The following is a 16716-nucleotide window of genomic DNA, read 5'->3' as shown; positions in this document are numbered from 1 at the left end:
TATAGATGATACCGGTGAAAACTTTTCATAGAATAAGGCCGAATTAATCAATTCAAAAAATTAAATATCTAATATTAATTAAAAAATTATAAATTTTGCTCTATGATCATCATAATTAAAAAAATAATGATTGATGAAAAAAATTGCTAATTGCTCACGGAATAAAAAATGTAAAGAAATTCTCAAAATTAAAACTTTTATTTCATCCCTATAAATATTTAACTGGCACTCCTCATTCAAACACATTTTAAAATTTCAAATTATTCTTGATAAAATAATATCAACTACAGCAACCAAGCAATAGGTATTAAGAGAATAAATGATGCAGTGATGCACCCATTGCCAAATTGCACATGAAAAGGAGTTGCTTTCTTTGATTGCCATTTAGTGAGAAATTTGCTCGTCGATTATGACAGAGACAGCAACGAACCCAGAGTCCAGGACGGCAGAGGCTGTAAGCAGTGATACCGCCACTGATCGTCTGGCTCATCAACTACAGTAGCAACTCCGGGCAATAGGATCAGTGGCGTGTGGAAAAGGAGTTTTTTAAGTAGTGTCCTTTAATTTCTGCACTTCAAACATTATTGGCAATTCTGACTCTATAAGGAAAACCAATACACTAGAAAATTAAGGCCAAACCCTGCATCGCTTGGACAATATTTCATTGTTGTTGTTGCACGAACTTGTCGAGTGCTGATGTTTCCAGAGCAAAGAACTCTTTAACAGCCGCTTGAACTGCGAGCCCCAGCTTCACAGCATCTTCCTTGCTAGGTGCCTACAGAAAAAAAAAAGAAGGGGGGGGGGGGGGGGGGGGGTTCAATTAGGAGGATGAAGTGAAATATTTTGGATATAGACTGCATGTAATTACCTCAATGTTGAGAGGGAGAACTGGATCATGGAGTGACAGCCTTAGGAGAAACCATCCACCATGTCCTGATACTCTGACCTGTTCCATAAGCATGAACAAAACATCAGTTAGATATTACATTATTACAAGTCCCCCATCTGATTTGCAAGAGGAATTGTACTTGTATTTGAACAGTAGGATAATCTAATTCAGAAATTGGAATGTAAATAGCTAAATAAGTAAAATAGGATAATGGTGTATTCTAAAGACTGATCTGAAATCAACCAAGAGGTTGGTAACTGCTTTTAAGAAAAACCACAAAAAGAACAAGCTCCTGATATGAAACTAGGTCAGCTTCTAAGAATTCAGCAATAACTACAAATATATAGGTCAACTAATCAGTCTTGAGATTTACACTGGCCAGCTCTATCATGAAATGCATTCCTGAGTTGAATCTTCAGGTTCACTCGCTTTTTTTTTCAAAAAAAAATAAATAATCACCCTTCAATATAATATTTCAAGGGACACCATAGAGATGCAACTAATTTTGTTATGTTTCCTAAGCTAAATGGCCAAAGTCCATAACCACAGAAATTCAAGGTGCCTCCTGAATCCACAATGCATTTCCGTAGACCATTAAAAGCTAGAACCATCACATAGAAAGTTGACTGAATATGTCAAAATCAATAAAAAAAGAGTAACTCATCTCATAATAATTTCTTGGGCAAAAAAGGGGTAACGTACTCCTTCATAATTGACAGGTGCTTTCTTCAAGTTTGGGTCCAAAGTTATTCTATTCTCCAAATGCTTCAAAACTGCTTCTCCATAATCATGGAATGATCTGGAACCAGAAATATAGAGGAAATCAACTTATTAATGTATCTGCTACATCAAAATGTCAAAAGAAATCAGAAATCAACAATTAGTTAAGAGAACAAAGCTTTTCATCAAAGATCACAACCTAATCGTTTTCCATTCATTCATTTCATATTTTGCTTCCGCTGAAAGGATATAGAGGTTCTTCATGCTTTCCAGAGAACTTAAATTCAACTCTTCAATATATGCATCATTCATCTTTTACTATGCATGATCTTGTTAGTCTTGCCTACTTTACACTCTTGATTATGGAACAGAGAAATCATGAGGTAACATTCCGAACAATAATTATCATGTTCCTCAGTCAAGTGTTGTCTGCCAGATTACTTATCTCTAGTTAAAATTGAAAAGTAAAACGAAAAAACTAACATCCTTATTGACCCTCTAAATCAAATATGGCAATAATAATAAGTTTCTTTGGTACAATAGATTGATGGGGATGGCAACAGGTGGGCTCAAAATAAGAACGTAAGTAAACATTTTTAAGTGACTCCCATGAAGATCATCTGGCAAAGACATACCCTCTAAGATCTGGATGGTTCAGATCAATCTTCAACCTTAATTCAGCTGCGACAGAAGGTTCTTCCAAACCCTCAACCAAATCAGTCAACACTTTGCTACCACTACTTGAACCTGAAGCTTTCTCAGAAGCAAGTTTGTTTAAGAGCTTGACCTGCATGCAGTATAGAACTTTGAGAGATAGAATAGAAAACTAGAAACAAGTATCAAAATTGTCCCTTTTCATCAAATTAATCATCTCTTGAGATCTAGGTGCTATACCAATCTAGGTGCACACTGGAACTCTGACTCACATACTTTGGCTTAGACATAAGTAATTTTGCTGATCAGGCTGGGTATAAGCTTCAACAGATGCTTCTACAGGTTTCTCTCAACAGAACTAGTTATCTCTCAGCAGAACTAGTTAAGTCAGCTAAAACAGAAAGGATCCAATCCATTTAAAGAACTCAACCTTGAGCTCTCAATCATGATGCGTTTGCATTGGTTGGGACCATGGTGGAAAAGAGAACAGGATGCAGAAGACGTAAATTTTTATCACACTAATAAAGTTACCCTATGGTAAGCTTTTTAAAATTTACACCTAATAGTGGCCTAGTATGGTATGCCAAAGACAGCAGTCTAAATAATAACTATGCTAACTTCATACCAGCAAACTATTTGACAACTATTTTTTTAGAAAAGATAACTATGAGAACCCTCAAGCACTCACATTAGAGCAAAGGCGGATTTTGAACCAAGATTTAACAACGACCTCCAAGACCCTTACCAACTAAGCTAGTTGACACTTTCATATATGATTAATATTGTTGTTGTTATCGTCTTGTATTGAATACTGTAGCATGTATAGGAAGGAAATGAAATTATATAAGTCAGATAACGAATGGAAGAAGCTAAATGAGGAAGAAAAGAATGCTGGCCCAAGTTTTATAATCATGATTCCTACTAAATGAATAATCCTCACATGGAGAAATTGTGCATATAATGAACCTTCAGAAACAATGATTTGACCACAAGAAGATTGCCATAATTGATTAAAGAATCATAAACAGAAGATAACTATCTCATACTTTTGATTTTGCAGCCAAAAAGTAAATGAAACTTTTACAGATTAGTAATTAGCAATGGAGATATTGTTCCCATCAGATTCTTAGGTGTGGCAAAGCGTTACAGAGAGATAATACATATGTCTACCATGAGGAATGCTCCATCGTCAAGCCAGTGATTCTCCTTTAAAGCTCCATGGCCACTTGTTTCGATCGCTAAATGTGATTCTTCACCAACAGAATTCTGCAATGATTCCTTTCAGTGTCAGATTCAGCAACATGAACCAAGCATTTGAAAAACAACAATCCATTAAGATGGCAATTCACAGAGAAATCAGATCAAGACCTTCATTTTTTTCATAGTGTGGATCAAGAAAATTGTGCAAAAAGAAATTGAAATCAGAAGGCAACAAGAATACTCTGTAGGAGACTGAAGTAGTATTTGATGCACCTCTATACACTCAATTTCAGTGACCTTAAATTCTAAAGCTTAAGTACAGTAAACCTACAAAATTCTAGTTCAATACAATTATTTTTATCATGTAGATAATATGAGAAAAGATCACGAAATTTAGTCTATCAGATGCAAGAATCATGCTTGTTGGAACTTTACCAAGCGAATTGCCTCATCAATTACATTTTTGTAGCCTCGCTTGAACCTGTGATGTTTTCCACCTACAAGCAACAAGAACAATGGTTACTCAAAATGCTTCTGGAGTAAAAGCATGTACAAAAGTCATTACCAAGTTTCTTCTCAATGAAGGTTGTTAAGCCATCTGAGGTAACACTGTCTGTTACTATAGTAGTCCCTGGATGCTACAATTAAAAAAAATGACGAAAATAAACATACAAATTAAGCTTCAAAGATACGAAAGATGTTTTTCTCTTCTCCATCTTACTTCCTTGAGAACTATTGCAGACAGCAAAGCAATCAGTCGATTCCGGTTAAACTCCCGCCCATTTGAGTCTACAGCAGCAGACCTGAAAACAAATATGCCATAAGAGACTAATTTGGATGCATACTTTCACGTTCATTTATGAATCAATGCCACCTGTCAACATCTGTATCAAATATGATACCCAAGTCTGCCTTATTCTCAGCAACTGCCTTGGTTATTGCTTTCATAGCATTTTTGTCTTCAGGGTTGGGAATATGATTTGGGAAGTAACCTGGTGTCAAAATAAAGGTAGGATAATGGAACAAGTGCAACAGGTTTTCTTCACATGAAGCTATTTTTTAACAAGTACACATGAATGTTACCATCAGGCTCCAAGAACTGGCTACCAGTAGTAATAGCGCCTAAAGGTTCAAGCACTTTTCCCTGAAAAAACACTACCACGAGTTAATAGAATAAGAATGAATAAACAAGTCATAGTCCCAAGAGGGACAGGATATCAATAGTGAAGGGTTCTGAAAATATTTATATGTGCATGATTTCTATTTGAAGGGGTGAGATTACAGCAAAAAAGCCGCCAGCGCCATTCCCTGCATCAACAACAATGTGAAATCCCTCCAAAGGCTTCTCTGGAAATAACAGAAAAACAACTTTAGTGCACCTGAAACTAGAAACAAGAGAGGGATGTGCCAAACTTGAAAACCATGAAGTTTTTTCCTTCTTAAGACAATGTATTATTTGGTTGCAAGGAAGAATATGGAAAAGAACATAAAAGTTAGTAGACTTTACAGGAATAAAATTAGAACTACCAAATCCTTGCATGTTTTGCAATATGAAGACAATAGGTACATGACTGAACATATCCGGAAGCATTATGATTAGAGTTCATAGCAACAAATAAAGAGATTGAATCATGACAATGATAACTCTAAATTAGTATAATCTACCTTATACGGGATGCCTTTTAGATCATTCAGCCTGTTTGGTTTCTATTTTGGATGAAGGCATTCGTGTCCTTAAGCCCTTCAAGTTCTTTAACATGTGGGCTACACGATACTTTTTCGCACTTGGTAGCTTTTAAATGGTCAGCATATAAGCAACAAGTTCAACATGGCACTAGGCAAATCCGCCTTGAGCAAATTTTAAAGTTGCTGAAAAGTGGTTTGAAGGAGTTGAATACTATGCATTTCCAGCACATCTCAGCAAGAGCGGCTGCTGCTCGTCAACGTCTGGAAGAAGCACAGGAAGCTGGACTAACAAATAGCACCATGGCACAAAGAATTACAGCATGCCGCAACTCGTCTTAATGCCGCAGAACACAGTTTTTGTATGCAGTGAGCAAAGCTGGGGTTCAAACAAGTTGACCGCAAATCCTCCATCTTACATGCTCTTGTTAAGAGGAATAACAAGCGAAACAAAATCAAAGTAGTGGAGACACTTGATGGCACTCTTATGACGTCATTTAAGGAGGTTGTACAAGGATTCACAGCCCACTTTCAAGGTCATCTAGGTACTGCTACTGACCGGACAGCTTTCCCACACGTGTACGCAGTTTGGCCGACATATTTCAGTAGATCATCATGCTCAGCTATTCCGTATTCCAACAGCAGGCGAGATCAAGACGACGCTCTTCCACATCGGTGATCAACGGGCGCCGGGCTCGGATGGGTATGGATCTAAATTTTTCACGTAAACTTGGGACACGGTAGGGGCAGATTTTATTTTAGCAGTCATGGAGTTCTTCAATAGTGGCAAATTGTTAAGAAAATGGAATCATACTTTGATAGCTCTTGTTCCAAAATCAGCACATGCTAGTAAGCTGACAGATTCTCAGACTATCTCATACTATCTGGTATTCTACAAGGTGATTTCTAAGCTTTTGGCTGGGCGTATTGCTGATAAATTGGATAGTGTCCTTCATCAGTCTCAGGCAGCTTTTGTGCAAGGTCAGCTCATTACATATAACATTCACTTAGTACAAGAGCTATTTCGAAAATATAACAGGAAGCATATCTCTCCCAGATGCATTATGAAGATTGATCTCCAAAAGGCGTTTGATTTAGTGCATTGGGATCTTTTGCATGAGGCTCTTATTGAATTGCATTTTCATGAGCAGTTTATTTCATAGATTATGGAGTATGTGACTACCAGCCATCGATAGCGAGAATTTTGGGCATTTCAGAGGGGCTAGAGGACTATGTCAAGGGACCACTATCGCCCTATTTATTTCGTATCTGTGTTGAGGTATTTGGGAGACGGATACAACAAAGTACACTAAGATAGGGTTTCAATTTCCACCCTTAGTCTGCTCACCTCAGATTAATACACCTAGCTTGCGCAGATGATATACTTCTCTTTTGCAGAGGTGATATTGATTCAGATGATATATTGTCTTCCTGTATACAAGGGTTTGGGGCAACAACAACTTCAAGTGAATAGACTTAAGTCGAACATTTATCTAGCTGGAGTTGATGACATAACCGGCAGAAAGCTTCTTTCCATTACTGGTTTTCAAGAGGGTTCCCTTTCTGATATTTGGGAATTCCGCTAGCTGCTACGTGTATTTAGATTTATGATTACAGCCCCCTACTTGAATCTTTGATCCAAAGGATCAACGCTTGACCACAAAGGACGCTATCCTATCCTGGCAAGGCACAACTCATCACTTCCGTATTGTAGGGAGTGAAGTGTTTCTGGTTGTCCATTTTGCCAATACCCTAGGGTGTCATTGATTGCATTTACAGCATCTACCGGTCTTTCATGTGGACATCTAAGCATCCTCCACTGTCATGGGTGGATATGTGCAGACCTAATGATGAAGGTGGCATGGCATTTCGTGACTTGCGAGCTTGGAACCTAGCTCTGGGCTAAGGTCCTTTGGCGGATACAGGAAAAGGAGGACGCCCTTTGGATCAAATGGGTTCATCATACTTACGGCAAGCTAACATATGGATGGACATGGGAATCAGCCCACTTAAATTCCCCTCTGATTAAGTGATTGCTATAGCTATGCGGTCTTATTTATCGGTTGTTGGATCCGCGGAGGCGGTTGGACAGAGGTTAGCAGATTGGTTTACTCAAGTTGGGGGATGGCTCAGGCATAGTTTATAGGATGACGATCCTACACAGAATCGATTTGGAGTCAGAATTGGATCGGTTGGGATCAGATCCTATAATCGTAATCGTATGATCCTATCAAAAACCCTTTGAATTTAATTTAGTATTTGATAGGATGATCAAATTGATCAATGAACACTAAATCAATTTGATATTCAATTAAAATTTCTTTTAAAATAAATTAAATTAAATTAATAATAATAATAATAATATATTAATGGTAATAACAGGTTGAAAATATATATAATAAATATAATTTATTTATAATTTTTTAATTTTAAAATAAATTTATATATATATATATATATATACATGCTCGCGCATCGCCGCCGCTCTTGACCGACGCCTTCTCAACTTCGTCCCCCCAGCGTGCCTCCTTACATCACCTCTGTTGTCGCTGATTTGTTGCCCGTCGGATGCTAGATTCCGATGCTGAATCATTAGTAACGTTAAGATCGCGCCAATTCTATTTGATACAGTACGATTTCGGCGATTCCATTTCGATTCCACTTCAAAACCAATTCTCGATCGATCCGGATCGATTTCTTACTTCCGGATTGTAGGATCATATGATCCTACAATCTGGATATGGATCTCGATTTTACAAACCTAGGGCTCGGGCATATGACTTCCTTAGGTATCCTAGAACAAAAAAGTCATGGACCCGAATAGTATGGAAGATATACTTATAGTCTAGTCATGTAGTTATCTTTTGGATGCTAGCACAGAGGCATCTTCCCACCAAGGGACAGACAGGATTACTTGGAGGATCGATGCTGCACTGTATGTGGACGTGCTGGAGACAGAGAGCATCTATTCTTTGGGCATCCCTCTATTGCTGGATTATGGAGGAGGATTAGAAATTGGTTGCATATGACACCGGAGATGTCCACCTATTGAAGAGCAATGAGTCTTCGGTGGACACTACTATGGGAGCAGCGTGTTTACAAAGGCTCATTATTTAGCCTTGTCATATGCTATTTATTATGTATGGCAAACTAGAAACTGTAGTCTCTTTTGGTGAAGAGCGGTTAGACATTGAGAGGATTTTCAGGAGTGTACAACTTCATGTATACCGGTCATTGGGAGTTTACTTTAATCTGATACTTTGTCAAACACGAGTAACTCCTAAGGACTAGCTCTTGTACTCATGGTTCATGCTATACAATTTTTTACTTATCCAAAAAAAAAAATAGTAACACAGATAAATGGCTCACCCTTGTTTCCCACAGCCTTACGAACTGCAGCTACCAGATCTGAAGTATAAACAGACATGTAATCTACCCTTGTCACATTGCTAATAGCAGTTTGAATTGATTCCTTCACGCCAGCAACTGAGAACTTCTCATATAAAATGGCAGAACGAACCAAAATGTCTTTAATGTCAGCTTTTCCAAGTCCGCCAGCATTAGTGAAAAATTTGAAGCCATTGCGATTATAGGGAAGATGACTTGCTGTATGGAACAATAATCTGTTAGGATATCACTACTAGTTGATAGATATTGAATAAACAGAATAACATCGAATGTTGGAAAATGAACAAAACTGTAAGCATGAACATATTAAACTTATGCTTTCAATCTTACCATCAAGATTGAGAACATAAATCATATTATTCCATTTAAAAAATGACACACAAAAATTTCCTAGAAATACTTCTTTTTTTTAGGGAAGGCAATCTGAATACTGGGAATATAGTAAAGTAGCAATTGCTTAGAAATAGTTGAGAATCTAGTATAGTAAAATTGATTGTACATCACTGCCTGCCCATCAGCCACCATCCACCATGTAGCACTTATAGTCACTTTATAATAGAGGCATTTAATAATGCCATCAGAAAGTTCTGACCACAGATAGTAAAGTTTTAAAACACCCTTAAGCTACTCATCTCAAAATCACATGGCACAATCTTGCGAGCATAATAGTTGTGTATTTTTGAGATTTACCTGTTATCATTATGGACCCATCAACTGGACAGAGATAACTTTCATCTTCTGTAAGTGTGCTGTTGAACATTGCTGGTGTAGATGCCAATCTGCATGAGGAACAGACATATGATTCATTGTCAACTGCAATGGACCAAGTATTACATGTAACTTGTCAACAAACATTGTGAGGCTATTGTTGACCACTCAAGCTTCAAGGCTTATCCAATTATTTCTGATGCAGGCAAATCAACACAAGTGCATAGGAGAGATATAAAGAAGGATCATTTGGTGATTTTAAAGGCAATTCTAGTGAACCATGCTTAGGAAAGGTCATACACTTTGACAAGTTCATCAAGTAAAGATAAAATGATAGATAGCAAAATTTGAACTAATCTAGCATACGACTGGATTGATGAGAATAAAAACCACCAGAAACAGTTCAGAGTCTGTGGAATGGAGTATCTAACTGAAATAAGCCACTCCCTCATCGGACATAAGCTCTAAGCTCTAACTTACCCATATTGGATGACGTCTACACCAGCATCAGCAAGTCCACGAGAAATTGCATCCTGAGGTTACCAACTCTAAAATGATCAGATATTAAGCTCAAAGATCACCAAAATTTATAAAATAAAGTTTAAAACTTAGAAACAATTGCTGTTTACTATTGATATATTATGATGTTAAAATAGAACTTAAAAGAAATATCAAAACCCTGCTAGATTTTGATTGAGAGTGGTATAAAAATTGCTCAGCTTCAACTGTTTTCACTAGAACTGAACTCAGACCAGCAAATTTGTTTTTAAACAGTCATTATAGAAAACATCTTAGGTAATGCAGAAAAGCTCATTTAAAAATCAAGAACTAATATCATGTCCAACCAGACCTGCATTTTCTGAGCAGATATTCGTGAATCATGACCAATGGAGACTCTCAATCGTCTTGATTCATTTGGTTTCTTCCTTTCCAACAACCATGCAGCAAAAGCAGCACCTATAGCTTCTGAAACCGGTTCAGTTAGATTCACCGGCTCACCCTCAACATCAGTAACAGCAACACCTCGGATATCGCTGCACAATGAAATAACAAAATCATCTGTTCATGTTAGCAGAATTGTTCAAATTAGAAACTAATATCATATAAACAAAGAACCGAGGGAAAAAGAAAACAATTTACAAGTACAAAGTGCAGCACAATTATGTAATCAGGAACTCATAAAAGTTTGAAGCCAAGGAGTTAGTACTTATAACTAATCTAGAGAGTACGTCAGAGAGTCAGTCAGAGTTAAAGAGAAGTGCGAGAATAATGGACGGTCTGAACCCCAGATCATCATTGAGGTTAAAAGAACCTTCCTTTTAATCAAACAAAAGGGACAGAATCATTCCTGAGGTGCCTAGCTACTATTGACAAAAGAAAAAATTGATTTCCCAATAACTTTTGAGGAATTTCAGTTCAAGCATAAAACATTTCTATGTTCTCCTCGAATAGCTACGAGTCTAGTGACAAACAAAAGGTAAAAAACCACAAGAAAACATACACTGAAGCAATTCACAGAATATCGAATTTTTCAAAATTGCAGCATTAAAATAGATGCCACTGAGCACTCTCAAAAACTCACTAGAACAGTGCATAGTTCAAGAACTATTATGGCAGGATCATGTCACATCTCAGCCAATTTTTGGTTAAACAGATAACAACAGCAAAAATCCATCTGTAAAGAAATACTTCATGTGTTCATAAGGTGTTGGGTGCACAAATTAAGATCATTACCATTAGTGTCTAGGACATCCTACCAATGCCATGTCTTTTAGTCTTAGTGCTAGAGTCGTATAAAACACCTAAAGCATAACACTCTAAATGGAATCCATGAATGAGCTATCATGAGCCACGTAATAATATGAGAAAAGCAGTGTAGTAAAACAAGATGCAGCCAAAAAGCACAAAAGAGATTGTGCAAAAGACAATACATGTCTTCCTAATCACTAGGTTTGGATCATAATCACTTGATTGAATACTACTATTTGTTCAATGTACACAAGCATGCTGAAAATCTCTATCAGTGCAGCATGGATTGCTTTTCCTTGACACTCTTACAGTTGTCTGTATCCACAAGATAAGAAGACCCCAACCATATTTTTAAGAGAGAAACATGTAGAACTACATCTCTTTGGAGAATGGCAATATGTGTCAACATTGAAAGCATGGAATTTGAAACTCATATGGTATCCCAGGAACACTTGTAACAATAAACTTATGGCGTGAACAGAATATGAAATTCAATTAAACAAATTAATTAGCGCACTTGTGTGTATTATCCTTAGGCTGAGGCCATGATGTAGCAAGATAAATTAAATCAAATTTGCACCTTCCATTTTGAAGCTTGAGAAAATCAACCTTCTCATGAGATGAAACAGCACTTGTACCTTGAGCCGCTGTAAGAAAATACATAGGCATCTAATTACAGGAGACCAAAATTCATAACAAGACAATCATGATAATAAATATGAAAAGTTGAAAGCAAACTCCTACAAAATTGAAACAGGAAACCAAAATGATGAGCATTTACAAACTATATTAGCAAGGACCAAAAATGGTATGCTGAAATATAGCTCTATCAGACTATGCAAACAAGATGCATATTTGTACAGTCTCCTCAGAATCACATCATATACTTGTAACGACTCTAAATAGTGGGAGTCTGAAGCAGACCATTGCATGAAATACTTATTCGTTTCCTCACACTGGTGTCTGGTGTTGGTAAAAAATGTGAATGGATGGATGACATGCCAGTCCATTCTAACTTCAACCCTGGCAAAGGATATGTTCTGCGTGTACCAAGACCAAAAGATACACACAGATTTGTGGTGTTCGACTGCCAAGTTTGTTGGCAGTGTTGTGCCAGAAACAATTTGTACATAGGCTTCCCTGACGTTACTGCACCAAATTGGAAAATCTATTAGATCTATAATTTAAACCTCGACTAGACAAGTAATGTTAATATTCATGAATGAAAAATAGGCTTGTTAAAGATGTAGAGTTAGATTCCCATGAATTTCAAATAGTAGAAAAGTTTGTTAGGTTACTTTTAACATATGACTTCAAAGTAAATTAGTCCAAACAGATTTCAAGTTAATACAATTATATTTAGGATCCAAGAAATTAGCTATATTATGCGGCTAGATCAAAAATAAATAAATGGATAAATCTGGATCTGTTTTTTCTTTTAACTAACAAACTTAGTGAAGACAATGTTGCATAAAAATGATGAAAGAGAAAGTTAAAGTAAATTTTCATAAAATCTAAAATTGCATCAGTTTGATCTTTTTATAACTTATTTGATGTTTTACGTAGTGGACTTTCAGTCTTTCACTATCTAGGAGTGAAGTTTTCTCATGTTCTAACAATTTTTAAACAGATGTTGGAATGTAGGTGAGTTATCAAGCAGAACCTAACTCCCTACTGCTCTTAGTAGATAGAAGAATATTTTAAAAGTCAAACTTCCACTGAAACCAAAGCCAACATGGGATGTTTTGCTACGTACAAATTAACTGTCATGGAAACTAGATGAGTAAAAAAAAGGGAAGTCCGGTGCACGAAGCTCCCATCATGCGGGGTTCCGGGGACGGATCTGTACGCAGCCTTACCTTGCTTTTTGCAAGAGGCTGTTTCCAGGATTGAACCCGTGACCTTTTGGTCACATGGCAACAACGTTACCGTTGCGCCAAGGCTCCCCTTCACACAACAAGGACTGAAAAAACACACAACAAGGAAAAAGATATCTTAACCTCTACCTATTCTTACTATTTCACTTTCCCATACAAAGACATGCTAGATGATAGAGGATTCAACCATGAAATTCTTATGGGTATTGTAGCATCTCAAGGGGCTAAGATTCATCTCTAGCATGTTAGTTAAATTCTATTTTATTATGTTCAAGCATTAAATGTATTTCCAACTTGGATGCTACATCACCTAGGGAAAACCTCAGTCACATATCCAAAAAATTTCTAGCAGTCACTAGACAGGTGGTCAGGTATAATGAAACTTGAAGCATATAGAAGTTACAACACTAATAGAGTTCTATAAATAAGTTTAAATCCACTACAGATAGCAATTTCTACTTGGAAGTCAAACCTGTTATCCTTGTGGAATAGTACAGGTACAAGCCAGTACCAAACAGACCAAAATGAATACATAGATTTTGAAGAACAATCAAAAAACATGAAGAGTTCACAGTGCAACTGAGCAACTGACGTAAGTATTCGAGAATCTATTAAGGAGATAACAGATTAAAGTGACCCCTCAATAACTCTATCACTAGAATATTCACAAATTTCTAAGAATCAAGAGGAAACAAAAATGAACTAGAAAAAAGATTCAAGAACTGTAAAAGGCAATTGATTTGTTAATTATATTTGCATGCAGAAAAACCAGAACAATTATACTGCTAGCCAATAACATCCGAACAGCAAGAAAGAATCTAGATGAAATGAAAATAGAAAGAATTCAAGCTTAGAATGTCTGCCAATCATCGTATGGAGCTAAAATTAAATTGGTAAAAAATTACTAAGTTGGTGAAGCAAAAGACTATGCATTATAGGTACGATATCTAGTTTACATATCTTAACTTGTAAATGACTGCTGTTGTTTACATTTTTCTTTGGTAGTAAGCTCGTTGCTTGCTTCCATATACCTTGATCCTTGTAAACAATAAGCAACTAACTTGTGTGATATGTATGGATTTGAATCAATTAAGTTTAACTATATTCTTTGTTTTTTTCATCTCCTTTCTTGCACACTCAGACAACAATTATAATCAAAGTCCAGCAATTTGATCGAACAGTAAAGGTTTTCCAGGGCAATAGCTTGTATTTATGTATTGTAACTTTAATATGTTGTTTCCCCATTGTTCTTTATTTTCAGTAGCCCTTGAGTCAGCAAGATTGTCATCCTAATAGCAAGTGAGTCTTTTCTTCCTCTTGTAGCAGCTAATTTGGCATTGTTCTGATGAATCACAGCATATATTGGTAGGTTTGACGCAACACAAGTCTCATAGAGATCATTGAGAATAGGAATTTTCATTAAATTAAAATATGATAAACATGGGAGAATTAGACTTTTTCAAGACCTTAACTTAAACAAATTAGAAAATAAAAACGAAAACAATCTTAAAACTCTCCCTTAAAACAAATTATCGTCCTAAATAGAAGAACTTACCAAAACGAATCCTTCCAAATCAAAACTTCAAATAAAACAAATTCATATTTTGCATCATTCACTCCCACCAAAAAGAGCCCTCACCAAGAAAACTCAACCCTATCAAATAAGGAGACGAAATAGTCCAAATCAGACTTTACAACACCAAGCATAGGTACAAAGTGGATGATTAGGAGGTGCCTCTAGAAAAGATGGTTCTAGCACTTGTTGCATAGCATCAAACATCTCAGCAATAATTTGCCAATGTTCATTTTTGGTAGTATAAGAATCATCTATATAAGGAATTCCCTTCCAATGAGCATAATAGATATGGGAGTCTGGGTACTTCTATGGGAAGCACAGTCTGTGTATTAAATATGCTCTCAATTTGAGGATCATGTCAGACTTATATTCAACACCCCTTGACATGCTACACAAAATATGTCAAGATGAACTGAAATAATTTTATTATTTTTAGCCTGTGTTTCTACAATATGATATCAAAAGTACACCATTCCAAATGGTGCACAAAGTCAGAACTTAGATATATAGTTGTATTCTCTTCTTCTTCTTCTTTTAATCTCTTTCCTCCTTCCCCTCCAATTTTCCATCGGCGCCTAATGTCAAAACGCCGCCATGGTACCAAAATAGTATCATTCTAGTCAAAATTCATAATTGTGATGCGGCTCGAGATTTTGAACCTTGGAAATATCTATGTAATTTTAGTTTTTTACTTAATGGATTCTTTGTTGTGTTATTTAATGAATGTGGTTGTAAATATTAAATTTTATTTTGGACTTGTATTTTTGATGCATGGTGATTTTCCATCTTCATAGGTACCAAAAGAGATTGTTGCACGACTATCTTGGGTTCCATGTGATACCAACAGTCATGAGGACCAACTTGGGGAGTGGCATTGGCAGTATCCTGGCACAGTTGAGGGTGCCTAATTGCAGTAGCAATTCTGGCTTGCTAAAAAATTGTTTGATCCATTTGAAAATAAACTTTTTGATAGTTCTGTCACATTATTCTTAACTTTTGATTCCACAATACCAGCCCATTCTTCAACTGGAAACTAAAACATAAATAAATAAATAAGTTGGGCAGTTTATAGGCATCACATATACAACTCCCATATTGATGACTCAGTATCACTAACGACCTAAATTCTGGAAGCTTGATTCCTGGAAGATAAATAAAGGGGTGCCTCCAGGATTTGACCTAGTGAACTATGCTCGCACATCATTCTAAATTGTTTGCTAATTGCTGAACGAACACAGAACGGCTAAATCCGTCACTTCTATTATTAAACGCGGAAGGGCGGCGAATCTAAGAGAAACAGCACGACGATAACGTAACAACACTCTGAAGCATCAGACAGAATTCGCCGTCCAATTTTTGTAAATACTGCTCACAAATAAGCGTCCATCCGGAAGGAGGCTTCCATGGATAAACAGGTCGACCAGAGGGCAATTTAGGTACAACCAGAGGCATCAATTCAACCAGGGAAAATTCGACAACGATCGGAACTGAGATGCTAGAAGAGACTGATAGATCGCAAACCTGCCATCGGAGGAGCGGAGGGCGAGACAATCACTTGCGGAGGCGGCGACGAGGAGGAGGAAGAGCAACTGATTGGAAGCCGAACTTAGCGAGGTACGGCAACCGGTGAGTAACGGGAATAAAATGGCGTGTGTAGGTTGATGCACTTTACATACGAAAAGGGTCCATGGTAGCGGTTCCGGCCCGCTGCCTAAGAATAACCAATGTAATATATATTCAGGCATCTCAGCCATCCAATTAGTCTCGAAGAGGGACGGTCGGATCATATAGCGCACTGTAATTAGGATAGGGATGGTAGTTTTTTTCTACATATTCAGGACCTGTGAAAGAAAACTCAAAATATGGATAGGTTCAGAGATTTTTTAAATCCCCGTATTTAAATTGGAATAGCATCTCTATCCTTGAACTCGTCTTATTATTATTATTATTATTATTATTATTATTATTATTATTATTGATCCGGCGGTAAGAATCCAGAACCCCATAAGGAGGGGTCAATGCTACGGGGAGGTCAAAGGGTCCAGTGGCTCGCCGGAAAGGGACGAGCCGACCGGACTCAGAAGAAAGGGAAATCTGATAGTAAAAGGCACCCTGGTAGGGACCAGGGTTCCGACGCTCAAATGAAGCAGTACATAATGACCGAGCGGAAGGACGTGCCTCCCGGCGTTCTTAGCCCGTCCGGCCGGTCGGACGTTCCGGTCAGGCGGTGGGTAAAAGACGGGAACATCTTC

The 16716-nt window shown here is 37.1% G+C and overlaps 1 protein-coding gene across 2 annotated transcripts; it reads right to left on the bottom strand.

Moving 5' to 3' along the window:
• Positions 1–179: 179 nt before the first annotated feature.
• On the bottom strand, positions 180–16140 carry LOC122014849 (phosphoglucomutase-like). Of its 2 annotated transcripts, XM_042571307.1 has the most exons (18): positions 15986–16140; positions 11936–12160; positions 11592–11658; positions 10113–10296; positions 9743–9795; positions 9245–9333; positions 8516–8752; positions 4746–4810; positions 4547–4607; positions 4338–4455; positions 4185–4266; positions 4029–4101; positions 3899–3960; positions 3434–3529; positions 2245–2396; positions 1592–1688; positions 869–946; positions 180–775 (listed from the first exon to the last, which is right to left on the bottom strand). In XM_042571307.1, exons 1-18 carry the CDS (start codon positions 15990–15992, stop codon positions 662–664), a joined length of 1860 nt encoding a protein of 619 aa, XP_042427241.1. In that variant the 5' UTR covers positions 15993–16140; the 3' UTR covers positions 180–661. The 2 variants fall into 2 exon arrangements, with proteins under 2 accessions (XP_042427241.1, XP_042427243.1); XM_042571309.1 differs by lacking the exon at positions 11936–12160 and having other exon boundaries at positions 15986–16136.
• Between the last annotated feature and the right edge of the window lie 576 nt (positions 16141–16716).

This window comes from Zingiber officinale, chromosome 8B, assembly GCF_018446385.1.
Source record: "Zingiber officinale cultivar Zhangliang chromosome 8B, Zo_v1.1, whole genome shotgun sequence".
Lineage (NCBI taxonomy): Eukaryota > Viridiplantae > Streptophyta > Magnoliopsida > Zingiberales > Zingiberaceae > Zingiber > Zingiber officinale.
Note: the sequence above shows the minus strand (reverse complement) of the source record. Positions and strands in the feature narration are given on the sequence as shown.